The sequence below is a fragment of the Schistocerca nitens genome, chromosome 8 (assembly GCF_023898315.1).
Source record: "Schistocerca nitens isolate TAMUIC-IGC-003100 chromosome 8, iqSchNite1.1, whole genome shotgun sequence".
NCBI lineage: Eukaryota > Metazoa > Arthropoda > Insecta > Orthoptera > Acrididae > Schistocerca > Schistocerca nitens.
In genome coordinates, this window is record NC_064621.1 from 249,449,191 (window position 1) to 249,476,757 (window position 27,567).

The 27,567-nt window shown below is 41.1% G+C and overlaps 1 protein-coding gene across 1 annotated transcript in view; it reads right to left on the reverse strand.

The window, feature by feature from the left end:
- Positions 1-11,566, reverse strand: part of LOC126199187 (tetraspanin-2A) — a 325,622-nt gene extending 314,056 nt beyond the window's left edge. The window contains exon 1 of the mRNA XM_049935965.1: positions 11,374-11,566. Within this exon, the coding sequence (XP_049791922.1) occupies positions 11,374-11,556 (183 nt within the window). The 5' untranslated portion in view covers positions 11,557-11,566. The remainder of the gene's footprint in view (positions 1-11,373) is intronic.
- Between the last annotated feature and the right edge of the window lie 16,001 nt (positions 11,567-27,567).

Here is a 27,567-nt window from a genome sequence, read left to right on the forward strand (position 1 = left end):
TATAAAATAAAATAATTATTAACATCTGCTATATTGGTCCATCCAATACGCATTAGCGACTCGAGAAGTTTTCTGTTGCTCTGCAGTGTTGTTATGCATACCTATGCGGTCGCAGAGAAGTTCTGCAGCTGGTGTTTGAAAAGTTCTGCATTAAACGGCAAGAAAAGTGCTGGATCTAATGTTGCGGACGTGAGTTGCACGTCTAATCAAAACCTCCTATAATATCCTCTCACAGCTACATATTAGGGAAAACGTAGTGAACGAAGCGCATGTACCTTCGGTAATGTAACTCCAAAATGGTAAAGTATTTGTCAGACTGAAATGAGCGAGAAATTCATCTATCAGTCGTATCATATTAGTTCTGTTGCCATGTTCAGTAAGAACAACGGGCTATATGTTGCTCAGCAAAATCACAGCTCACGACAAGCCTGAATGTACAACTATCAACTTTTGGATCACGTGAAGGTAAATCTTTTAATTAATATTCTTAGACTTAATCTTGTGGACAACACCGCCACACAAAACTCAAGCCTTACTTTAACGAATATACTTGTTAGGTAACATTTTTTGCAGTCATCAGTCTTGTGCCTGGTTTGATGTGCCCACATCGAATTCTTGTCCTGTGGCGATCTCTTCAACTCAGAGTAGCACTTCCGAACTACCTCCTCAATTATTTGCTGGATGTATTCCAATCTCTGTCTTCCTCTACAGTTTTGCCCTCTACAGCTCCTACTATTACCATGGAATTCATTCCATGATGTCTTAACTGATGCCCCATCATCCTGTCCCTTCCCTTTGTCACTGTTTTCCACATATTCCATTCGTCTCCGACTCTGTGCAGAAGTTCCTCATTCCTTACCTTATCAGTCCACCTAATTTTAAAAATTCGTCTGTAGCACCACATATCAAATCCTTCGATTCTCTTCTGTTCCGAGTTTCCCATAGCATAGCATAGCATGCATTGCTGTTCTCGAAACGTAAGTTCTCAGAATTTCACCCACAAATTAAGGCCTATGTTTGATACTAGTAGACTTCCTTTGGCCAGAAACTCCCTTTTTTCCAGTGCTAATCTGCTTTTGATATCCTCCTTTCTCCGCCTGTCCTGGGTTATTTTGCTGTCGAGGTCATGGAATTCCTTAACTTCATCTACTTCGTGACCATCAATCCTAACGGAAAGTTTCTCGCTGTTCTCATTTCTTCTACTTCTCATTACTTTCGTCTTTCTTCCAATTACTCGCAATAGATATTTTGTACTCAGTACATTGTCCATACCATTCAGCATATCCTGTAACCCTTCTTCATTTTCACTATGGATGGAAATATCGTCAGTAAATCTTATTATTGGTATCCTTGCACCTTCCATTTTAATTCCACTCTTGAACGTTTCTTTTATTTTCATCATTGCTTCTTAGATGTATACATTAATCAGTAGGGGCTAAAGACTACAACTCTTACACACTTTTGGTCTTCATGTTTTACTCTATTCCCTCTTGGTTCTTTTACATATCGTACGAGGGCCGTTCAGAAAGTAACCTCCGGTTGATTTAAAAAAATACACCAAGTTAAATAAAAATATTTTAATATATACATCTTACAACTACATCTTTGCACTATTTTTCTACATAGTCTCCATAGCGATTGAGGCACTTATCGTATCTCTTCACAAGCTTTGAAATTCCTTCTGCATAAAAATCACCCGCTTGTGCCTGGAGCCAGCCTGTGACCGCATCTTTGAGCTCTTCGTCGTCATCAAACCGCTGTGACCCTAGACATCTCTTCAAATGCATGAAGAGGTGATAATCACTTGGCGCCAGGTCTGGGCTGTAAGGTGGATGGTTGATAACGTCCCACTTGAAGGACTCAAGCTTTTAAATAGTTTTTCTGGGAAAACCTAGCGTAGTTTTCGCGTCTCGTATTTCAGTGAGTGTTTCTTGATTATCAGAGTAGCTCATCAGAAGATTATCTTGGGAATTTGTCACCGTATAGAGTAGGGTAAACATAGTCATGTGTAGGGACTGTGGTTGTTGTGAGCGGACGCAAGGATAATTGGCCACTCTTCGGGGGCAGGTGGAGGCTTTGTCTGTTAGGCTCATCGAGCTCGAGGCGCAGGCGTCGGCTCGTAGTGGCGTTGGGGCAACTGTGGTGAGACCTATGCCTACTTCGGTGGTCTTGGAATCACATGGAACCCCTGATGTCGCTGCGTCTTCCGGCAGTGAGCATCTTACCGGTCAGCCATCACTCCAGGGTGAATGGCGGACAGTGGTGGGCTCGCGCGTGCCTGGCCGAAAGGCGAAGGTGGGATCTGGCCGCGTGGCAGCTGCCTTACCCCTTTCCAACAGGTACGGGGTGCTTCCTAGTGGTGATGACATCGTTTCCGAGCCACCACATGATGCCTCGCCTGTTGGGCCAGTGGCCGATTCTCCGGCAAGGTCCCGACAGTCACAGAGGGCGGGCCTATTAGTTATAGGGAGCTCCAACGTTAGGCGGGTTATGGAGCCCCTCAGGAAAATAGCGGGTAGGTCGGGGAAGAATGCCAGTGTGCACTCGGTGTGCTTGCCGGGGGGTCTCGTCCGTAATGTGGAGGAGGCCCTTCCGGCAGCTATTGAACGCACTGGGTGTGACCGGCTGCAGATAGTAGCACATGTCGGAACGAATGACGCCTGCCGCTTGGGTTCTGAGGCCATCCTTGGTTCCTTCCGGCGGCTGGCTGATTTGGTGAAGACAACCAGCATCGCACTCGGAGTGCAAGCTGAGCTTAATATCTGCAGCATAGTGCCCAGAGTCGATCGCGGTCCTCTGGTTTGGAGCCGTGTGGAGGGTCTAAACCAGAGGCTCAGACGACTCTGCGACTATAATGGTTGCAAATTCATCGACCTCCGTTATTGGGTGGAGAACTGTAGGGCCCCCCTAGACAGGTCAGGCGTGCACTACACACCGGAAGCAGTTACTAGGGTAGCAGAGTACGTGTGGCGTGCACACGGGGGTTTTTTAGGTTAGAGGGACCCCCCCTTGGGCGAAACGATAAAATACCTGACGGCTTACCAGAGAGAACATCAGCATCGTTGATAAAGAACGTCCGTCCTCAGAGACCAAAAACAGGAAAAGTTAACGTAATATTGGTAAACTGCAGGAGTATCCAGGGCAAGGTTCCTGAATTAGTATCGCTTATTGAAGGAAATAGTGCGCATATAGTATTAGGAACGGAAAGTTGGTTAAAACCGGAAGTGAACAGTAACGAAATCCTAGACACAGAATGGAATATATACCGCAAGGATAGGATAAACGCCAATGGTGGAGGAGTATTTATAGCAGTAAAGAATTCAATAATATCCAGTGAAGTTATTAGCGAATGCGAATGTGAAATAATCTGGGTTAAGTTAAGTATCAAAGGTGGGTCAGATATGATAGTCGGATGCTTCTATAGACCACCTGCATCAGCAACCGTAGTAGTTGAGCGCCTCAGAGAGAACCTGCAGAACGTCGTGAAGAAGTTTCGTGATCATACTATTGTAATAGGGGGAGACTTCAATCTACCAGGTATAGAATGGGATAGTCACACAATCAGAACTGGAGCCAGGGACAGAGACTCTTGTGACATTATCCTGACTGCCTTGTCCGAGAATTACTTCGAGCAGATAGTTAGAGAACCAACTCGTGAAGCTAACGTTTTAGACCTCATAGCAACAAATAGACCGGAACTTTTCGACTCCGTGAATGTAGAAGAGGGTATCAGTGATCATAAGTCAGTGGTTGCATCAATGACTACAAGTGTAATAAGAAATGCCAAGAAAGGAAGGAAAATATATTTGCTTAACAAGAGTGATAGGGCACAAATCGCAGAATATCTGAGTGACCACCATCAAACGTTCATTTCTGAGGAAGAGGATGTGGAACAAAAATGGAAAAAATTCAGAAACATCGTCCAGTACGCCTTAGATAAGTTCGTACCGACTAAGGTCCAAAGCGAGGGGAAAGATCCACCGTGGTATAACAATCATGTACGAAAGGTACTACGGAAACAAAGAAAGCTTCATCATAGGTTTAAGAGTAGTCGAATCATAGCTGATAAGGAAAAGCTGAACGAAGCGAAAAAGAGCGTAAAGAGAGCAATGAGAGAAGCATTCAACGAATTCGAACATAAAACATTGGCAAACAATCTAAACAAGAACCCTAAAAAGTTTTGGTCATATGTAAAATCGGTAAGCGGATCTAAATCCCCTATTCAGTCACTCGTTGACCACGATGGCACCGAAACAGAGGACGACCGAAGAAAGGCAGAAATACTGAATTCAGTGTTCCGAAACTGTTTCACTGCGGAAAATCGTAACACGGTCCCTGACTTCAGCCGTCGCACGGACGCCAAAATGGAAAATATTGAAATAAACGATATCGGAATTGAAAAACAACTGCTATCACTTAGTAGCGGAAAAGCATCCGGACCAGACGAGATACCCGTAAGATTCTACAGTGATTATGCTAAAGAACTTGCCCCCTTTCTATCAGCAATTTATCGTAGATCTCTGGAAGAACGTAAAGTACCTAGCGACTGGAAGAAAGCGCAGGTCGTTCCCACTTTCAAGAAGGGTCATAAATCAGATGCGAATAATTATAGGCCTATTTCGCTTACGTCAATCTGTTGTAGAATAATGGAACATGTTTTATGTTCTCGTATTATGACGTTCTTAGATAATACAAATCTCCTTCATCATAACCAACATGGATTCCGCAAACAGAGATCATGTGAAACTCAGCTCGCCCTATTTGTCCAAGAAATTCACAGTGCCGTAGACACTGGCGAGCAGATTGATGCCGTATTCCTGGACTTCAGGAAGGCATTTGATACGGTTCCGCACTTACGTTTAGTGAAAAAAATACGAGCTTACGGAATATCGGACCAGGTTTGTGATTGGATTCAGGATTTCCTAGAAGAAAGAACACAACATGTCATTCTTAACGGTTCAAAATCTGCAGATGTAGAGGTAATTTCGGGAGTACCGCAAGGAAGCGTGATAGGACCTTTATTGTTTACAATATACATAAATGACTTAGTTGACAACATCGGTAGCTCCGTGAGGCTATTTGCAGATGACACGGTTGTCTACAAGAAAGTAGCAACATCAGAAGACTCGTACGTACTCCAGGAAGACCTGCAGAGGATTAATGAATGGTGCGACAGCTGGCAGCTTTCCCTAAACGTAGATAAATGTAATATAATGCGCATACATAGGGGCAGAAATCCATTCCAGTACGATTATGCCATAGGTGGTAAATCATTGGAAGCGGTAACGACCGTAAAATACTTAGGAGTTACTATCCGGAGCGATCTGAAGTGGAATGATCACATAAAACAAATAGTGGGAAAAGCAGGCGCCAGGTTGAGATTCATAGGAAGAATTCTAAGAAAATGTGACTCATCGACGAAAGAAGTAGCTTACAAAACGCTTGTTCGTCCGATTCTTGAGTATTGCTCATCAGTATGGGACCCTTACCAGGTTGGATTAATAGAAGAGATAGACATGATCCAGCGAAAAGCAGCGCGATTCGTCATGGGGACATTTAGTCAGCGCGAGAGCGTTACGGAGATGCTGAACAAGCTCCAGTGGCGGACACTTCAAGAAAGGCGTTACGCAATACGGAGAGGTTTATTATCGAAATTACGAGAGAGCACATTCCGGGAAGAGATGGGCAACATATTACTACCGCCCACATATATCTCGCGTAATGATCACAACGAAAAGATCCGAGAAATTAGAGCAAATACGGAGACTTACAAGCAGTCGTTCTTCCCACGCACAATTCGTGAATGGAACAGGGAAGGGGGGATCAGATAGTGGTACAATAAGTACCCTCCGCCACACACCGTAAGGTGGCTCGCGGAGTATAGATGTAGATGTAGATGTAGAAGGGCCGTTGTTCTGCGAGCAGAGTGAGGACGGGCGTTATCGTGCAAAAAAACGATACCGGAAGTCAGCATACCACGGCGTTTGTTCTGTATAGCCCGTCGTAACTTTTTTATTGTTTCACAGTACACGTCTTGATTAATGGTCGTACCACGTTCCATGATTTCAACCAACAACACCCCTTTGGCATCCCAAAACACCGTTGCCATCAGTTTTCTGGCAGAAAAATCTTGCGAGGCTTTTCTTGGTTTGGTAGGCGAATTTGAATGTGCCCACATCTTTGATTGTTCTTTTGTCTCAGGGTTCACGTACTTAATCCAGGTTTCGTCACCGGTCACGATTCTGTTTAACAATGGTTCTCCTTCGTCCTCATAACGTGACAGAAAGTCTAATGCAGAGGCCATTCTTTGAGTTTTGTGGTGGTCGGTAAGAATTTTGGGCACCCATCGTGCACAGAACTTACGGTAACCCAATCTTGCTGTCACTATCTCGTACAAGAGAGTCTTAGAAATCTGTGGAAAACCAGTAGACAACTCCGACATTGAGAAACGTCGATTTTCACGAACTTTTGCATCAACTGTCTGAACGAGTTCGTCAGTCACCAATGATGGTCTACCACTCCTCTCTTCATCATGAACGTTCTCTCGTCCACTTTTAAATAAACATACCCATTCACAGACAACTCCTTCACTCATAACTCTTGGTCCGTACACGGCACAAAGCTCACGATGAATAGCTGCTGCAGAATATCCTTTGGCTGTAAAAAACCTTATGACAGCACGCACTTCACATTTGGCGGGGTTTTCTATTGCAGCACACATTTCAAACTGCCACAAAAACTAAACTAGCGCAGGTACGACGTTCACTCGACCACGGCTTGATGCCGACTGACCTGTTGAGTGCGTGAACGCACAGATGGCGTCGCTACTCCCCCCACAACCCGCACTGTGACCAATCGGAGGTTACTTTTTGAACCGCCCTCGTATATTACGCGTCTCTCCCTATATAAGTTATCCGTCTTTTAATTAGAAGTTCGAACCTCTTGCACCATTTGACACGTCTACAAAGCCTATGAAATTGTGTTGCTTTTTCTTTAATCTTGCTTCCGTTACCAACCGTAACGTCAGAGCTGCCTCTTGATGCCTTTACATTTCCTAAATCCAAACAGATCGTCGTCTAACAGATCTTCAATTTTCTTTCTTCTGTATGTTATTCTTGTCAGCAGCTTGGATGATCTGTATTCCTGAATTTCCGTGAGCAATTTTGCACTTCATTCTTTCGGCCATCAGTTCAGCTATTTCTTGTGTTACTAACGGTTTCCTCGCAGTTACTTTCTTTGGACCTATGTTTTTTTTTCAACTTCCGCGACTGACCGTTTTAGAGACTTCCACAACTTTAGAGGCTTCTTCAAAAAAACTGTCCAATGTGGTATCCCTTATCGCCGTATCTGTAGCCTTAGACAGTTTCATGCGATCTTTTTTATTCCTTAGTACGTCCACATCGCGCTTATTTGCGTATTAACTCTCCGTGATTAGTCTCTTCAACTTCAGTTTACTCTTCATCAGTACTGAACTGTGATCTGAGTCCATATCTCCTCTTGGGTACGCCCTACAAACTAGTATCCGATTTAAGAATCTCTTCCTGACGATCAAGTAATCTAAAAGAAATCTTTCCGTATCTCCCAGTCTTTTCCAAGTATACCTCCCCCTCTTGTGATTCTTAAACAGAGTATTCGCATTTACCAGTAGATATCTATAGCAGAACACCTAGTACGAAGCCCTGTAACACTTTCTTCTATTCCTTCCCCCACAACTGCATTCCAGTCCCCATGACTGTTAGATTTCCACCTCCCTTTATGTACTGTGTTACCCTTTCAGTATCCTCATATACTTTTCTGTCTCATCTTCAGCCTGTGATGTCGGCATGTGTACTTGAACATCCTTGACGCTGTTGGTTTGCTGTCGACTCTAATAAGAACAACCCTGTCACTGAACTGTTTGCAGTAACTCATTCTCTGCCCAACTTTCCTCTTCATAACGAATCTTATTCCCGTTATACCATTTTCTGCTGCTACCCTATCCTGATCCGACCAGAAATCCTTGTCTTATTTCCATTCCACTTCCCTGACCCCTACTATATCTAGATTGAGCCTTTGCATTTCCCTTTTCAGAATTTTTAGCTTCGCTACCATGTTCAAACTTCTGACATTCCACGATCCTACTCGTAGGATGTTATCATTTGGTTGATTATTCAGTCTTTTTCTCATTGTTACCTTCCTCTTGGCAGTCTCCTCCTGGATATCCGAATATGGAATTATTCCGGAATTTTTTGCCAATGAAGTAATCATCATGACGCATTTTCAGTTAAGGGCCACATATCCTGTAGATACCCGTTGTGTCTTTAATGCAGTGGTTTCCTTTGCCTTCTTCATCCTCATGCCGTTGATAATTACTGGTTCTTCCTCCTTATCCTCTGTCCGCTCCTCCGACCTCGTTGACAAGGCCGTTGGCAGAACGATGATGGGTGACTTCTTCTGCCGGAAGTCTTTGGCCCCCAAAGCTGATGATTTTTTTTTTCGAAATCTAATCGGTTGCAGGATCCGAAAGTGGGACGGAGGACGTTTTGATTCGTAATAGAAGATACTAACCCCATACCTCGGGTGAGAAATCCGTCTCCAGCGAAGTAATAGTAGCTTATTTTTGTATATCAGAAGAGTAAAAGCGTACTTAGTCCAATTTATATGCTTCATGTTCCACTCTTAACGAATTTTAAATTAAATTATGACCCTGAATGCATTGATAAGCTTATTATGAGAGAGAAATGCTCCTTTCGAAAGTGAGCGCAGGTTTGTGAAGCTTTTTTCACAGGATCCTTGAAGTATTAAAATTACAGGCGCAGCTAGGAAGACTAAACGTAATTTTCTAGGTTTCTTAAACGTATTCATCTCCGTTCCATATCATCAGCTGCCAGCAATATCTCCATAAATTTTTCCCGGGTTTTAAATATCGTATCTTGAAAAATTAAGCGTTATAATCAGTGGCGGAAGGATAAGTCCAATAAGCCATCTACTGACGATGTAGCTACAAAACCTCATCGACTCCATGTAAGATCAGTATTCCTAAGTTAATTGATGAATTTACTGGTAGATATTCAACATCATCAGTTACTCTACCTTGACACCGTATTGTGTGTCCCACTAGAGTTGTGCAGTTACCGTAAGCTACCGTAGACCATCACAATTAAACATAGTCTACACCAGTTTTCCTAGTAGCTTTGGTCGTAACATGTACATTAGGTGTGCTGCATACCTATTGGGCGTTACTTGATAACGATCGCATTCTTCACGTATGTAATCAGTGTCTTACTAGATTCCCCTAAAAACTGGAAGCTGTGATCCATCTACAAACTCTGCGAGGATATATAAAGGGCCAGGTAACCTACAGAACATTTTTGTTCTACATATTTATCTTCGTGTCTGTTACTCAAAAGTAAACAGTACTTATAACAAAATTGGAATTGTCAATGTATAATTCAGGTTTCATTCGAAAATTGTAGATTTATAACGTGAAACAAGATCATATGATCATTAAGAAGAACGTTCTATAGAGTACAAAACAACAATATATATATATATATATATATATATATATATATATATATATATATATATATATATAGGGTGATTCACGAAGATATGCCAATATTTTAATATGTTATTCTACAAGTAAAACTAAAGAAGAAAGTTCGTATAAACATAGGTCCGCAAATGTTTAGTTGCGGAGTTACGGCTAATAAAAAATTTTGCCTGAAATTTAGCAACTTCGCTACAGCATGATTTCCATTTCTTTTGTTGTTACTGAACTGGTGACTCTAATGAAAGATGTCCCAGACGTGTATCTGCAGTAGTTTTCCAGAACATCCAGACTAGCAAAGAAGCAAGGAAGTAATTTCGTAAAATTTTTAATTTGTTAACTACTTGGCCCAATTTGTTTTTTAAATTTCAGACAGTAGCACAAAGTTTTCAACAGAAAATGTAGAGAATTTAATTTTGGAAAAATTGTGGTAATAACGTTAACTGATACTGTATGAATGTTTCAGATAATCTGCTTTTATTGATACCATAGCACACGTTAATTCATTTGAAACCGGAAAAAACAAAGCTCAGTCTTAAGGGAGTTGTACAGTGTACATACAATTTCGCAGTACATTCACAATAAATGTTCAATAATGTCTCCACCGAGTTCAATGCATTTAACTGCACATGTATCAACAGATTTTTTTGCTCGTTTCAGTTATACAGGATTGTTCTTAATTTCGTATATTGCATTCATAATGCGAGCAAGTAATGCCTCACGTGTACTGACTTTGCCATGTTTTATTAGATTCACCAGACCTATAACAAAAATAAATGGAAATCGTTCTTTACTTTAACCCCATACAGTTGTGCGATGGTTTCATATTAGTGAAGTTGCCAATTTTCAGACCAAATCTTTTAGTAGCCGTAACTCCGTAACTAAACATTTTGCGGACCTATGATTATACGAACTTTTTTCTTTAGTTTTACTTGTAAAATAACATATTAAAATATTTGCATCTCTTCAAAAATAGCTCTAAGAACTATGGGACTTAATAACGGAGGTCACCAATCCCCTAGAACTTAGAACTACTTAAACCTAACTAACCTAAGGACGTCACACACATCCATGCCCGAGGCAGGATTCGCACCTGCGACCGTAGCAGTCGCGCGGTTCCAGACTGAAGCGCCTAGTTCCGTTCGGCCACACCGGACTACTGCATATCTTCGTGACTCACCCTGTGTATAATGTTTGTGGATGAAAACTGTACTTAAGTCAAAAGTAATTGCTTTGGTTACATAAAAGTGCAGAAGATAAGCGATAAACTTACTTTTTTCACTTATAAAATGCAATTTATGTTCTGTAAGAATATGAGATGCACAACCGACTAACACTGAATGATATGCAACTTTAACTGTGTTCTAATTAAAACACCAACAAATAAAAAACCGAAGAGAAGGTGCCGGCTGCCAGTTTCTCTCTTATACATTCATTCTGTTTCTTTTGCAACCAATCCTACCAATACCACCGGTAAACCTAGCATGTTATAGGTCATTTATGTAGTACACCAAAACTACCGAACTGTGGTTTTGGTACAGAAAAAGGGCATATGACACTGGTTACACTGTATGAGACTAATGCATGTTAGCGCCACGTGCCAAATACCTGCCAAGACGTTATATGTATACAAATGCAGCTTCCCCTTGAGTATAAGACACTTACATGTTCACAACAGCGTGTACAGGGACCTGAACCAAATCAGAGTTATCATTCCATCCCTAATCTGGTGCTTCGGGAAATAGTTTCAGTGTTGCTACCTTTTCGGGAACTGCTATCCACACAGTTCGTTTGTTACTCGTTGTCGGCTGTTTCCAGTGGAGCGATATATCAGTACTTACCCCGTACAGGAGCACGCTGTTCTCCATCAGAGCGCCGCAGCAGCCCAGAAAGGCAACCAGCATTATGATGATGCCACCAGCCAGCAGCACGTAGAGGCCGGTGAAGAACTCCTCAATGCTGAGGTCGTTCACCCACTCGTTGAAGCCAGGCTCGGTCTTAAGCCACAGCGTAAGCCCCACCATGGACACGCCCACGAGCTGCAACAATACAAGGCATGTGTAAAAATAAAAGCATTCGACAATGCCAACAGGTCCACAATGTTCGACGTTCTACGGAAAACAGCTGCAGTTTGCAAGGATAGGCGAGCAAAGTACAATGTATACAAGAACCAAGAGGGAAAGTAGGAATGTGAGAAACAATCGCTTCCATTGGTAGTTATAAACTGCAGTGCCTGCGTTGTTAAGAAGAAAGACGCAATATTCATTCGGACATCCATGCCTGTCCGAAGGTACAGGCAATGTGGTGACTACAGCCGTTATGGAACACATGACAAATATTTGCGGCTGCGAATACGAACAATCATCAGCTGTTTTAGGGAACGTCGACATCGAAACTTGGTGACAATCCGGGGCTCGAACCCAAATTTCCCGTTTTAGGCGAGCGGTCGCCTTAAGCGCTTTGGCTATTTGTGCACGAAGCGCGGTCAGACCCAAACTTCCGTATGTTTTCGTTCCTGCAGTCACAACCGGTAATCTGATACATATTACGTAATTCTCGTATCGGAAGGGGCCACGCATGCATGTCCATGGGAACAATACATCCTTCTTCTTCATTCTTAACAACACAGGCACCTCAATATCGCGTTCATCTAACGATGCCAGGCAGCGACTTTAAACAAAAATGCGGGAACTACAGTACGTGTGTACAGTGCAGGTTGTGACGCTGGAACGACGAGATATGGAAATTTGGGTCTGCCTGCGGTCGTTGCAGGGATAGCCAAAGCCGTTAAGGCGACCACTCTCGTAAGGTGAAAATCTTGGTTCGAATGCCGGTCCGGCACAAATTTTCACTCTCGTCATTCCCTTATGCAGCTGATGGTTGTTCGTATTCGGACTTCACTTCATGTGAAGAAATGGTGCAGTCTGTCTTACGTACTGTTCAGGCTATGCGTCGAAGAAACAATGCCGGATATCCTCGTTGAAAGTGAGGAAGTATTCCAGGACATGCTAACTGTTACAATCTAATGAATATAAAGAAGAAAAAGTGAAACAAGTCTGTTACCTTGATAGTAAAATAACACTTGATGGTTGAAGCAAAGACGATATAAGAAGCAGACTAGCACCTGCAAAAATGATATTTCTAGCCAAAAGAAATCTGCTGCTATCAGACATCGGCCTCACCTTGGGGAGAGAAATTCTGAGAATGTGCGTTTGGAGCACAGCATTTTAGGGAAGTGAATCATGGACTGTGAGGAAACAGTTACAGAAGAGCATTGAAGTATCAGAAATGTTGATTCTGAAAATTAGTTGGACTGCTGAGAAATGAGGACTTTCTCCACAGATTCCGCGAAGTGAGGAACACGTGGAAGAAAAACGAGCTATGGCACCAAAAGATAACCTCTATGGAACTACGGTGTGATGGAAGGATAAAAACAGCAGAAGAAAAAAATTACTGAAAATGTTGTGTATATGTCTTTGGAAAACATTAAACTTCCTCTGCGCTGTCATAATGTTACTGTAGTTTCTGTAGAATTCACCGACCAGTACAGTGAATTTGTTTCTGGTGTCAAATATACATTGAGCTAACCTCATAATTGCGAAGATGTTTCTATTGATCATATCTTGGTTATTAATCTGCAAATGTGGAAGTCCTGAGAGTCATTGTTACAGAAAAATAAAAGCACGTACTCGTACTGTAATTCGCGGAGAAACTTTTGCCATGTCAGCAGTCGTTAACGAATATTATGATTGGTACTTACATGAGTAGTGAACGTTTTGCCTTGCGATGGATGTGAAAATGTACCACAGTAAATGCTGTTACCATTTATGTAGTGGTAATGGCATTCACGATCCTGTACACACTATTAAATACAACGTTGCATCATGAAATTAGTTCTGATTAATAGCAACGCGTCGTCTACAAACATTAGGCGTTAAACATCATTACGTAAGCAAAACAACTGACAGCTGAAAGTGGTCTACTAGGTAATTAAAAAATATTACCTTTAGCTTGCGTGCTTCAGTAACTGTCTTTTTGTGAATGCGTAGTCACAGATTTACCAACATGAAAATATATAAAATTAATTTAGCAAGTGGATCAGCTCTTGAGGTATACCCTTTGAGACAATTGCTTTCTTTCTTAAGTGAATCGAAAACCACAGTGATACAGTTTTGTTCTTTTCTACTGGGTGATCTATAATTCACCGTTTTCTACTTGTCACAACAGTTTTTGTTTAAATTCGTTCGAAAACAGCGGACGTGAATCAGTTCGTGTCAAATTATTACTGAAGATTTTTGTCCGGAAACAGACAAAAGCATCCAAATACAATGTCTTGTTTTGCACGAGATGAAAAACAGGCAGTCACGTGCTCTGACCACGATGACACAGCACATTTATCGAAACTGCTCTCACGAGAATTTTAAGGAAAACAAAAGCATTTCTTCTGATTATTTGCCTGGTCGCCTTTTCGCAGAAATGAGGCGGAAACGTTAAAACGCCGTCTACCTCCATCTCCGGGAATTTCAAATATTGCGCTCGAGGAAGGAGCGATGGAAATAACTCACAGAGCTCCCATGGTGCTGCGGAAAGAGCCATAACGTGAAGCTGGAGAAAACGAACGGCCGCTGAAATGTGATTAGATGTGCGAGAGAAATATAACAGTAAGGTCGTAAAAACGGCAATCAAAATAAGCAGACGAAAGCAAATTCAAGAGTCTGTAAAGGAAAATTACAATTACCAAATCCATAAGAATAATACAAGCCGCACTACGGCAGCTGATGTTCACCCGCAATGTGAGACGAAAATATTCTGCTTGACTTACACACGAAGGAATTCTGTGTGACGGTGTCTGAAGTAAACGGTATAAAACGGAAGAGTGCAATGAAAACTAAGTGGAATAGTAAGACGTTGATAGGTGCCTTCCAGAAAGGAGCTTATGCATAGTAAATTAGAGAACCCTTTCATTAGAACATGTAGCACCGACGGTAGCGCAGTCACCAATCTTCTGTAAAACTAAATCGATGGTCACAGAATTGCTACCTACCGTTTAGTATATTAAACTGCAAGTAGCGCTAAAAGTATATGAATGCGAATGGGCGGAAACAGTGAAGAGTTCCCAATGATAATTTCAGCCATAGTCGTCAACGTAATGCTAAGGAGCAATATATCTGTCTGGGCAACACATAACTGAAGCTGGAAAAGAAAAGAAACTTCAGAGAAAACTGTTATAGAATCTACGAGGGCAATCTGAAAAGTAATGCCCTTGATTTTTAATCTGAAAATTCTTAAAGTTTATTAAATAAAGCAAACGTTATTAACATTCAATTTCTTTAATCTATATCTACATTTATACTCCGTAAGCCACCCAACGATGTGTGGCGGAGGGCACTTTACGTGCCACTGCATTACCTCGCTTTCCTGTTCCAGTCGCGTATGGTTCGCGGGAAGAACGACTGCCGGAAAACCTCCGTGCCCGCTCGAATCTCTAATTTTACATTCGTGATCTCCTCGGTAAGTATAACTAGGGGGAAGCAATATATTCGATACCTCATCCAGAAACGCACCCTCTCGAAACGTGGACAGCAAGCTACACCACGATGCAGAGCGCCTCTCTTGAAGAGACTGCCACTTGAGTTCGCTAAACATCTCCGTAACGCTATCACGCATACCAAATAACCTTGTGACGAAACGCGCCGCTCTTCTTTGGATCTTCTCTATCTCCTCTGTCAGCCCGACCTGGTACGGATCCCACACTGATGAGCAATACTCAAGTATAGGTCGAACGAGTGTTTTGTAAGCCACCTCCTTTGTTGATCGACTACATTTTCTAAGGACTCTCCCAATGAATCTCAACCTGGCATCCGCCTTACCAACAATTAATTTTATATGATCATTCCACTTCAAATCGTTCCGTACGCATACTCCTAGATATTTTACAGAAATAACTGCTACCAGTGTTTGTTCCGCTATCATATAATCATACAATAAATGATCCTTCTTTCTATGTATTCGCAATACATTACATTTGTCTATGTTAAGGGTCAATTGTCACTCCCTGCACCAATTGCCTATCCGCTGCAGATGTTCCTGCATTTCACTGCAATTTTCTAATGCTGCAACTTCTCTGTATATTACAGCATCATCAGCGAAAAGCCGCATGGAACTTCCGACACTTTCTACTAGGTCATTTATATTATATATTGTGAAAAACAATGGTCGCATGACGTCTTCGCGTTTACCTATTTGTCACCCTGGTGACGAACACATTTCTTCCAACGAGAGACCAGTGTGTTGACACCGTCACTGTAGAATCCTGGACTTCGTTGACGGGACAACAACCACAACTCTGCTTACATCGCTTTATCGCTATCAAAACGAAGTCCATGAAGATGTTATTTACCTTTTTGGAACAAATGAAAATCGGATGGGCGAAATCGGGCCAGTATGGAGGATGATCGTAACAGTGGACCCAAGGTGTCGGGATTGTTGCACATGTCACAGCGCTTGTGTGTGTTGCAGCGCTGCCACGCTGATGGAGAGGATGCTTCGTATGCTGACGAATCCTTCGAATTTGGGTTTGCAGTTTTATGACGGTCTCGCAGTAACTTCTCAAGTTTTTGCTTCTACCTCTAGGTATGAATTCCAAATGCACGGCTCCTAGAACATCCCAGAACATTGTGAGCGTGACTTTGCATACTGATGGCCTGATCTTGAAACTTTTGGCGTCCGTGATCCTCTGTGGCGCTTCTCCGTTTATGTTCTTTTGTTTTCAGGTTCTGAATGGTGAAATGCACTTTCATCACGTGTCGTAGTGTTGTTGAGATACCCATCACCATCACGCGCAAAACGCATGAATTTCAATTGTAGACACATTTATGCTGTGAGAAACTCAACTGCTACACGCTGTTTCACACGCACCGACAATTCACGTTACACACAGACATGTTACATACTACAATTCGAAGTCCTCTATCGCCAGAGGGCTGCATCTAGCTTCAGCAGAGGGAGGAAGTTCACCAAGTAGCATGGACGACATGCAATACCTTAGCCGATATTAAGAACAGAATTATAAAAAAAAATTGTACGCATTTACTTTTCAGCACACTCTTGTGTTTTTGTTATTACATATATTACATATATTACATATATTACATATATTACATGATAATATTTTTTTAATGTTTGTTTCTTTGACAAATATGGACATAGCAGACATCACTAATAAAAGACATGATACGAGGGCTATCTCATGTATGGTTCAAAGGATACGAATCAAGAACAGTAACAAATAACTAAGTGCGTGCTCGTATGAGCATATCATTATATACATTTAGGAGCTGTGACAAGTTCTTGGTATCAGCATTATTTCCTAAATCAATAAACTATTTCACGATCATTGCTTCTTAATTACATTAACAAATTTTTCCTTTTCTTACGAAACATCGGGCTGAGTCACACAGCTATTGACAGACGAAGAAGTGGAAATTTAATTTTTCCAGTAGGTTCCACTGTTTTCGAAAGCTTTCTCTCCCTGATGAAGTAGAACTTACCAATCTCTGAATCTGAAACTTGATTCTGCATATTATTTTGGCGAAGCAGATAGCAGTAGCAGTAGTAGTAGTAGTAGTAGTAGTAGTACTAGTAATTATATTCATCGGTGGCTAACTTTTAAAAGAATATTCGACGTGTTGTGGTACTAGAGTTTAAATTATTTATAATTCTTGTTTGTGCTCTTACAGGTCTAATTTTACATGGATAGGACAGGTAGCCAGCCGTGGCCGTATAGCAGGACCCACCCCAGCATTTGCGTGAAGTAATTTAGGGAAACCATGGAAAAACAAAATTTATGTGGCCGGATGGAGATTGGATCTCACAACTTGCCAATAACAAGGCCAGTTTGTTAAAAACAGCACATTATCGTAGTATTATGCTAGCGTACAGTAGAGTGAAGTTAATAATGTAAAAAGCTAGTGCTACGCTATTCCCACATTTCCATACATGGATGACTGTACACCCTACACAGACTACGTACACTATACACACATTATTTCATAATGCAACACAGCGCACACGATCAGCTGATATCAGGACCATGACAACGATGATTGGGTCAAATTTTGTGTACCGCAACTTTCATTTGTGAAAAATTGAGTCAGTATGTCTCCGTAATGGTGAAAGCTGAGCTCAGAAAAAGGATGACATATTAGTATTACAAATGGCAGGGCTAGAGAGCAGATATTTTCCAGATAAGAGAAAATACACTATAGTGCAAATGTCTGGCGTGAAATTGCAGGTATTCTATTATTATTATTATTATTATTATTATTATTATGTTGTAGGCATATTTTTTCACAAAACGCCTACTCTGATTTATCTAAGTAATTCATCGCTGTGTAAAATGTATTACTAAACAGAAACTTTTTAACTGTTTCTTCAAATAAGTTTGTTTTACTAATCTCTTTAATCTTCTTAGGGAACTTACTGTACAGTTTCACTCATTGGTAGGAACTGCTGTTTTCAGTGTTACGAATATTCTACCTTGGTAAGTGAAGTTCAGATTAGATCATATTCCGTGGTTACAGTCGTAGCTGTTTGTGCAGTAATTACGGAAGTTAATTTTTGTGCGCAAAATCTGATTAGAAAGTGTACCCACATGTTATATTTAGAAACTGCAACATCTGAATAGAGCCTGTAATCTAGTTTTCGTTATAACTCCTATGGACGATTTCTATAGTCTGAAAAAGTTGGGGTTGGTCCAGGAAAGGAATACCCTAGCTAAGCATTGAGGGTGTGTGAATACAGTATTATATGTGAGTAAAAGATACTGACAGTTGCACATTGATGAGAGGATAGTATTCTGTTTGGAAGTAACTTTGTGTGACCACGCCACTTCAACAGAGAAACATTATCAATTTGTAGATTTTGTGTTTCTTATGGAGTCTGTAGAGGTACTATCCGCTTTTAATTTAATAGTGACAAAGTTAAATTCGTGGAATTTGTGATCTTTTAGGTCGATATAACTATACTGCTATTGATCAATCGTAAACTTTTTTGAGGGTTTCATTTAGTTTCTCTTCGAGGCAAAGCGGCATGAATTTCCAGGATAAATGTATTTCAGACTGCCACAACGGCTAGGGGAAACTTAAAATTTCAGGTGCCTTAAACCCGGCAATTCTTGTCAAATTAAACAATTACACGCTGCATTTACCTCGTCGAGAAGTACTGCACTCTAACCAAGAAATGGCAAAATGTCATTTGAAAATAGACGAAGCTGATGGTATCTCAGTTGCTAATAGTACACAGGACTTAATTTTATGGACGTGAGATGAGTAGCATAGTCTGTATAAAGAGATCACAAATAACTTCAACGAAGCGCAGCATATTTGAAGTATAGCAGTTAAGCGATACACTTCATCACTTAGTATGACACGAAACCATAAACACAAACAAACAAACAAACACAGTCCGAAGGACTTGAAGGGACAACGTTACCGACCGTCAGCTGTGTCATCCTCAGCCCTTACGCGTCACTGGATGCGGATACGGAAGGGCACGTGGTCAGCACACCGCTCTCCCGTCTGTCCAAGTGCTAGCTAAGCCCAACGACTCTTAACTTCGACGATCTGACGGGAACCGGTGTTATAACTGCAGCAGTGTCGTTGGAAAACCATAAACACATCAACTTAGGTAAGTCGTACTTCGTGAGGTCTTTGACGGAGAATGAAATGGTTAGGGTTTAGTATTCCATCCAAAACTAGATTATTAGAGGTAGGGCACGAGCTAGGACCGCGGGGAGATGGAGAAGAAACTCGGTCGTTCCCTTCCAAGGGAAGCGTTCGGGATCCCCTCCTCAGGCTATTTAGAGGAACCACGCAGTGCGTCAGTCTCGATGGCCAGACGGTGATTTGAACCGTCGTGTTCCCGGTAACGAATCCACTGTCTTACCTCTGACCACCTCGTTCGGTACGTATTTGACAATTTATGAGTTTTACTCGTCTGTAAGCTTACTTTTGTTCCGAAGCTCTACATCAGTATACACATAGAAATTTATTGATGTTGGGAACCTCATTTGCCTCTGTTCAATACAATGAGGCATTTTCCTTATTTATTGTTCACTTTGTAAGTAGGCTGTTAAGGTTTTTATATTGGTAACGCCACGTAGCGCTCTGTATGAAAATCATTGGCTGTGCTGTGTGCACTCCGTGGCTGGGCGCCATTGTTGTAATTTTCGCTATTGTAGTGTTGGGCTGTTGGCTGTTAACAGCGCGTAGCGTTACGCAGTTGGAGGTGAGCCGCCAGCAGTGGTGGATGTGGGGAGAGAAATGGCAGAGTTTTGAAATTTGTAAGACTGAATGTCATGAACTGCTATATACACTCCTGGAAATGGAAAAAAGAACACATTGACACCGGTGTGTCAGACCCACCATACTTGCTCCGGACACTGCGAGAGGGCTGTACAAGCAATGATCACACGCACGGCACAGCGGACACACCAGGAACCGCGGTGTTGGCCGTCGAATGGCGCTAGTTGCGCAGCATTTGTGCACCGCCGCCGTCAGTGTCAGCCAGTTTGCCGTGGCATACGGAGCTCCATCGCAGTCTTTAACACTGGTAGCATGACGCGACAGCGTGGACTTGAACCGTATGTGCAGTTGACGGACTTTGAGCGAGGGCGTATAGTGGGCATGCGGGAGGCCGGGTGGACGTACCGCCAAATTGCTCAACACGTGGGGCGTGAGGTCTCCACAGTACATCGATGTTGTCGCCAGTGGTCGGCGGAAGGTGCACGTGCCCGTCGACCTGGGACCGGACCGCAGCGACGCACGGATGCACGCCAAGACCGTAGGATCCTACGCAGTGCCGTAGGGGACCGCACCGCCACTTCCCAGCAAATTAGGGACACTGTTGCTCCTGGGGTATCGGCGAGGACCATTCGCAACCGTCTCCATGAAGCTGGGCTACGGTCCCGCACACCGTTAGGCCGTCTTCCGCTCACGCCCCAACATCGTGCAGCCCGCCTCCAGTGGTGTCGCGACAGGCGTGAATGGAGGGACGAATGGAGACGTGTCGTCTTCAGCGATGAGAGTCGCTTCTGCCTTGGTGCCAATGATGGTCGTATGCGTGTTTGGCGCCGTGCAGGTGAGCGCCACAATCAGGACTGCATACGACCGAGGCACACAGGGCCAACACCCGGCATCATGGTGTGGGGAGCGATCTCCTACACTGGCCGTACACCACTGGTGATCGTCGAGGGGACACTGAATATTGCACGGTACATCCAAACCGGCATCGAACCCATCGTTCTACCATTCCTAGACCGGCAAGGGAACTTGCTGTTCCAACAGGACAATGCACGTCCGCATGTATCCCGTGCCACCCAACGTGCTCTAGAAGGTGTAAGTCAACTACCCTGGCCAGCAAGATCTCCGGATCTGTCCCCCATTGAGCATGTTTGGGACTGGATGAAGCGTCGTCTCACGCGGTCTGCACGTCCAGCACGAACGCTGGTCCAACTGAGGCGCCAGGTGGAAATGGCATGGCAAGCCGTTCCACAGGACTACATCCAGCATCTCTACGATCGTCTCCATGGGAGAATAGCAGCCTGCATTGCTGCGAAAGGTGGATATACACTGTACTAGTGCCGACATTGTGCATGCTCTGTTGCCTGTGTCTATGTGCCTGTGGTTCTGTCAGTGTGATCATGTGATGTATCTGACCCCAGGAATGTGTCAATAAAGTTTCCCCTTCCTGGGACAATGAATTCACGGTGTTCTTATTTCAATTTCCAGGAGTGTATATTATGACTTTGGAACATCATTAAGGTAAATACATTGTTTGTTCTCTACCAAAATCTTTTATTTGCCAACTATGCCTATCAGTAGTTAGTGCCTTCAGTAGTTTGAATCTTTTATTTAGCTGGCAATAGTGGCGCTTGCTGTATTGCAGTAGTACGAGTAACGAAGATTTTTGTGAGGTAAGTGATATGTGAAAGATATAGTTAAATGTTAGTCAGGTCCATTCTTTTGTAGGGATTATTGAAAGTCAGATTGCGTTGCGATAAAAATATTGTGTGTCAGTATAAGCACAATCATGTATAATTGTTCAAAGGAGACGTTTCATATGTCGACCCTTAGCCGAGGATACCTCACTGGAATCTTCTGATTCTTTTCTTGTAGTTTCTGTAAATAGCGTAGCTATTGCTTATTGCTACCGCGTAATTATAGAGAGAATTTCCTTTGTAGTTGTAGTTTTTCATTGTTGTACAGTAAAACAGTTGTGGCATGCATGTAGATTTGCACCAAGTATTTCGCAGCTGCGCTTGCAATTAACGAGACATTATTTTCAGTGCTATGTTAATGTGTCTTCTTATTTTGCTCTTCAAATTGTGCTTTTCTGTGTTGTCGTGTGAAATATTGTGACAATAATGGCGTGTGAAAAACGTAATACTAGGCTACAAAGTAAACTGAGAAATGACAGTGAAGACGAAAGCAGTGTGTTAGTGCCACCGTGTAATGAATTAACTAATGTTCAAAAGAGTAATTTGGTAATTGTGCATAAGGAAATGGAGCGGGCGGCAAATAATGGTGTAGACAGTGAAACAATTAGTGAACAGGGAAGCATTATCGATCGATCGGTCGGCAACAGTTCGCCTCAGGAATCCGAAATAACAGGACACAAGCTTGCAAATACTGTAGATTCATGTTTTGCGTCCTCACCGTTTTCTCAAGTCAAGACACATTTTCTGCTCGTCAAAATGTGAGCAATGCAAATGCACTGCCGAAAAGCATAGAGGAACAGATTCCAGACGCTAATACATTATTATTGCAATTAATGTGACAAATGAAACAAAATCAGAGACAAACACAGCAACAAATGGAACAAAATCAGAAACAAATTAAAGAAACACTTCAACAAACACGTGAAGATTTAACTACTGAGTTACATAAAATCGAATAGAAATGTCAAAATGTCTGTAATGACGTTAAAACACAAATTTGTGAGCATTTCCAACCTATTTTTTCACGGCATGAAAATACATTACACAATCACGAAGGAGCCATAAAAGAACTGCAAACTATTGTTCATGAAAATCATGAGACCTTGCAAGCTAAGATTGACTCAGTTGCATCTACCATTTCGGATACGCAACTTGCAAAAACTCAGGAAAACTTAAAGGACACATTAGATACGATTTCAACACAAATGGATACTCTGAAAATTAGTTCAGAAAGACACATGGAGGAAAATAGTTCATTATCAGAGAAAGTAGTTGAACTTTCGGATCAGCTAAATAATTTATCTACGAAGGTAGATGATAATCTGAATGACACAAAACCGGTAGTCTTTAATGACACAGAAGAGTGCGAACAAATTAGGAAATTCAAACAAAATCAGAATCAAATTAATACGCAACACCGAAGAGAAATCCGGGAAGTACAAGGTCAGCTGATACAGGTAATACAAGAATTACGTATTTCAGAGGACACTCGCGCTCCAATACGGGAAGAGGGACATAGAAATACGGAACAGCCACAAAATAATAATTCAGGGCACTTCGGAAATTATGAAAGAAATTGGCAAGGTACACCGAATTTTGAGATGGAACCGCTGAAACGACGTAACAATGACTGACATGCGACTCGCCGACATGATGATTTTGACTATAAGCTGTTCATTACTACACGTAAATTCAAAATATTTAAGAATTCTGGCAACGACATTCATCCACAAGCGTGGCTTCATCAATTCTCTCATTGTTTTCCTCCCAACTGGTCATTAGAGCACAGATTAGAATTTATGTGTGGCTACTTAGAGAATGAACCAGCTGAATGAATGCGATCGGTCATTCACGATTGTCACAGTGAAGGAGAATTTTATCATGCCTTCCTCTCAGCATATTGGTCTCAAGCTACACAAGACCGAGTAAAACATAGCATCATAATGATGAAACATTTGGAACAAACTGAATTTTCCAGTCTTGTGAAATATTTTGAAGACATGTTGCACAAGAATCAGTACCTTTCAAACCCATACAGCCCCTCAGAACTCATCCGCATTTGCTTAATCAAATTGCCTGAACATTTACGACATATTATTTTGGCAGTACGTTGCAAAGACGACATTGAAGCTTTTCAGGGACTCTTACAAGAATTGGAAATTGACACTGACTACCGCGGAACGCGAAAACAGGAGCACAACAATTACAGGTCACATCCGTCACAATTCCGCGATGAAAGAAATAATAACTGGACACGACAAGGCTATTCTTCCAACGCAAACCGTGACCAAAACAGACACCACCCATATGACAACCACTGGCAGAGTAATAGTTAGAGAAAAAGATCGCATTTCTGTAGTAATGAATATGACAGAGGCAATCATAGAAACAGACAATATGGCAACAAGAACTATTATTATCACGGGAGACAGAATAACTTCAGACGCAACGGTCCACCATGCAGTGATAATTCAGGGAGAAATTCTCCAGTACTTAACCGACAAGACAGAAACTACAGGAACTACCGACATGACGACAGACGATATAATCGTAACGACAGACTTTAATTTCATCAGAACTGGCGAGATTCAAACAGAGCAGGGCACTCTCGACAAGGTCAATTTGTAGAAGTTAGGTCTCCTAATCCTAATAACAACGCGCGCCAAGAAAGAGACAGACAATGACTCGCACCGCAGGCAGCCACTTACGCCAGCTGGCTCAGAGAAAAATAACATAGACGCTAACCTTGAGAAAACTTTTAGCATTCCTTACCGATGTATACAACATGATAATTGCTTTGAAGTTAACTCTGAGCACTACGAAGAGTAATGGCTTGCACCACATTTCACATATAAAACCGTTTATTGAAAGATAATCTGCTTTTTAATTTTGTCTCTTCCATAAAACTTTTTACTTCACATTTCTAGTACACGTTGTCACACTTAGAAACTGTTAACATGCAACTATGTTTTAAAATTAACTATCCAGTCTAGAACCTAGGGAACATATTTAGACAGTAATTACGAATGCATTGTTATAGTGAACAGACGAGACAGTGTTATTGTGTGTGTACATTCTTGCTTGTTAGTTGCACGATTACGTAACGACTATAAGGCTTACATACTTAGAACATATATAGGTACTTCTAATGAGATTTTAATGCAACATTTTAGTTTACTTGAAAATACATTCTGGATTTAAAGTACTTTCTTGAGATACCAGATGACACAGTGGTTAGTTTATGTGACAGCTACACGATTTTATCACGACGCTACTAATGAGTGACAATTTACAATGTTGCTTTTGCGGTGTTTCTGTTTTATATCTGCACAGTTTTTCTGAATTCTTCTGGAAAGGAAAACATGTTTTAGTAGTAACTTTTGTGGTATAGCTACAATGAGACAGCCTTTTCCGTAGCACAACAATACGTTACAGCACAGTACTTTCTTCATCACGGCAATAAGTGTAATAAGTAAGATATCTATACGCAAAGCATTTCACTTTTGTTTATGATGAGGTAAGTACATTGACTTCAGGAGAACTTTGCTTACAGAGGACGATAACTACAACACTTCCACAGAGATTATGTTACATCCAGATGCACAATTTAGCGCTACAGGACACGCATTTGAGTGATTAATTTTGTACTTAAAACATTTACTTTTAAAGATTTTTGAAGTACAAAGAAAGTTTTCCATGATACATTTCATTCCATTGCTGTAATCTGTAACACCTGAGGGTATAATTACATTAATCCTCAGGGGGTACACGCCTACTTTGTGTACCATGTGTCTGGCAAGCACAAGGAGTCCTAGCTAATATGGTATTTGCTTACACAACTTTACACAATGGTACCATATTTCTCTAACACATAAATTACACAGCTATCTGATCATTTAACTGAGAGAGACAAACATTTTTTTTACTATGTCAGTGACACATGATTATGCAATTACGCAGCTGGATAACTTCACACTTATGAAATTGTATTTTGTCTGTACTTTGTGAATTGTTCATATATTTTTCGGAACCATTGTGATACTATGAGAGCTTTGAATGATGTATTTGGTAAGGGATCATGATTTTTGAAGTACGTTTGAGGGAGATGACTTTCTTGAAGGTCTTGAAATTATTGAAAGAAGCTGCGACGATTCTGAGATGTGATTAATCTGTTATGATGTTATTATTATGATGACGATGTGTATTATGCTGTTGAGATATGTTTATGATAAATAAGCTGAGCATCATACTTTAAGAGTTATGAAATGTGTGTAAATGCGTGAATGTATCACAAAGCAGGTGAAAATTTTTTTGCACACTGTTATATTCATAGTATTTTGTTTCTACACATTTGCAACGCAAATTCTCGACCTGCGAAATTTTTTATATGAGACTGTCACTGTAGTGCAAACTGCTGTCGTAAATATTTCGGTAAGAAAGTTGAGTGACCTGCACGTAATGCGTCGTGGGCGCCCAGCTGTGCCTCCTGCCTGGAGAAAAAGCCATTAGTGTGTGCCTTTCAGAGGCACAGGTGGAGAAAAAAAAGAGGCCATTATCCTCACTATTGACATTTATTTGTAGAAAGCATCGCAAATACGACACACTCAAACTTGAAAACATATGATTACACTGTGGAGCTCTTAATTTATATTTACTAAAATGCCTAATGAAATGATGAAAAACATTTTATATCTATTGTCTTTCTAGTTGAGAGATTGCTCATTTTGTTTAATATCTAGTTTCTAGCTGCATGGCAGCATTGGTTAAAATAAAATTTAATAGATGTACTAATATAGTTATTTTATGCCAACAGATCCAGTAAATAATAATTTTATGATCTACTTCCAAGAAAACGAGGGAACATAAATAGACATTTCCCTTCACAGGAACTGCAAAAATAATTTTTTAACGGTTTGGTAACTTGTCTGCTAGAGTAAGTTGTTGTGATGCATCACTCTAGTGTTAAGATGTGACATAGGTATTAAACATGGCCATGTTTACTGTAATATTTTTTCTGATTGAGGTTGGTCATGTTTAGATTTAAGTTATAGCATTTGCTGCTGCTGTTTGCCAGGCCTAGTGTTACTGAATTTGACTTTGTATTACTCTGTTAAGCCAGTTTTACTATGGATTAATTTTTATTGTTTGCTGCAACGTGCCTTATAATAGTTGTAATATTGCAATTGCTTTGCCAATTTCAATTTTTTTGTCATTGCTGTTTGTGTTAATTGTTTTGTACTGCAGCATTGCCTCGTCCCTTAGTTTAGCATCTGAGGTCAGTAGATTTAAGTTAGCTTAAGAAGGGTAGGCTATATAAGAGAACGAGTTGTGATGAATTGGAAGGAATGCATTGAGGAGCTATAAGAAAATGGTATGGCCAAAAAAAAGATTTTGAAAGAGGATGTGAACAAAAAGTAGGGTTTAGGGACAACAGGTTTAGGTAGGATTTCCTTGGAAATAAATGATGAGGTAAGATAATGGAAAATAAATAATGAGGTAAGAAATATGTGAATATATAAATACAGAAAGCATGCTTGGATATGATTTTTTCTGGTGGGAACAAATGTTGAAATAAGAGGAAAGATCTATGGAATGAAGTTTGGGTTGGACTACAGTACCTAATGTACCCTGAAAACGAACCCTGTCTTTCCTTTTGTGTTATCCCACTGTGTGTTTGTGTACTCTTGTATATTTGTGTTTTTTCTGTCTTTATGTGTTTAGCTGATATGAGTCATTTTGTAGAATTTTTCTAATAATCTGTTATTTACTTTGTAACGATGTTTAGACATTATTTATCCGTTCTGTTTTGTTGCTCATGTGTGAAGTTGATGTTTCAAAAGTTATTCTGATCTTTCATGTATGTGCTTATGTCATAATTTCTGTAACACTGATGTATATGTTATTTCTATTCTTTTGTAAAGCCTATATCACTACAAATGTTATCTGTATTGTTATGTTCTTTAATGATGTATTTTGTACCTTTGTTATTGTATTCTCATCATCGTCATCATTTAAGACTTATTATGCCTTTCAGCGT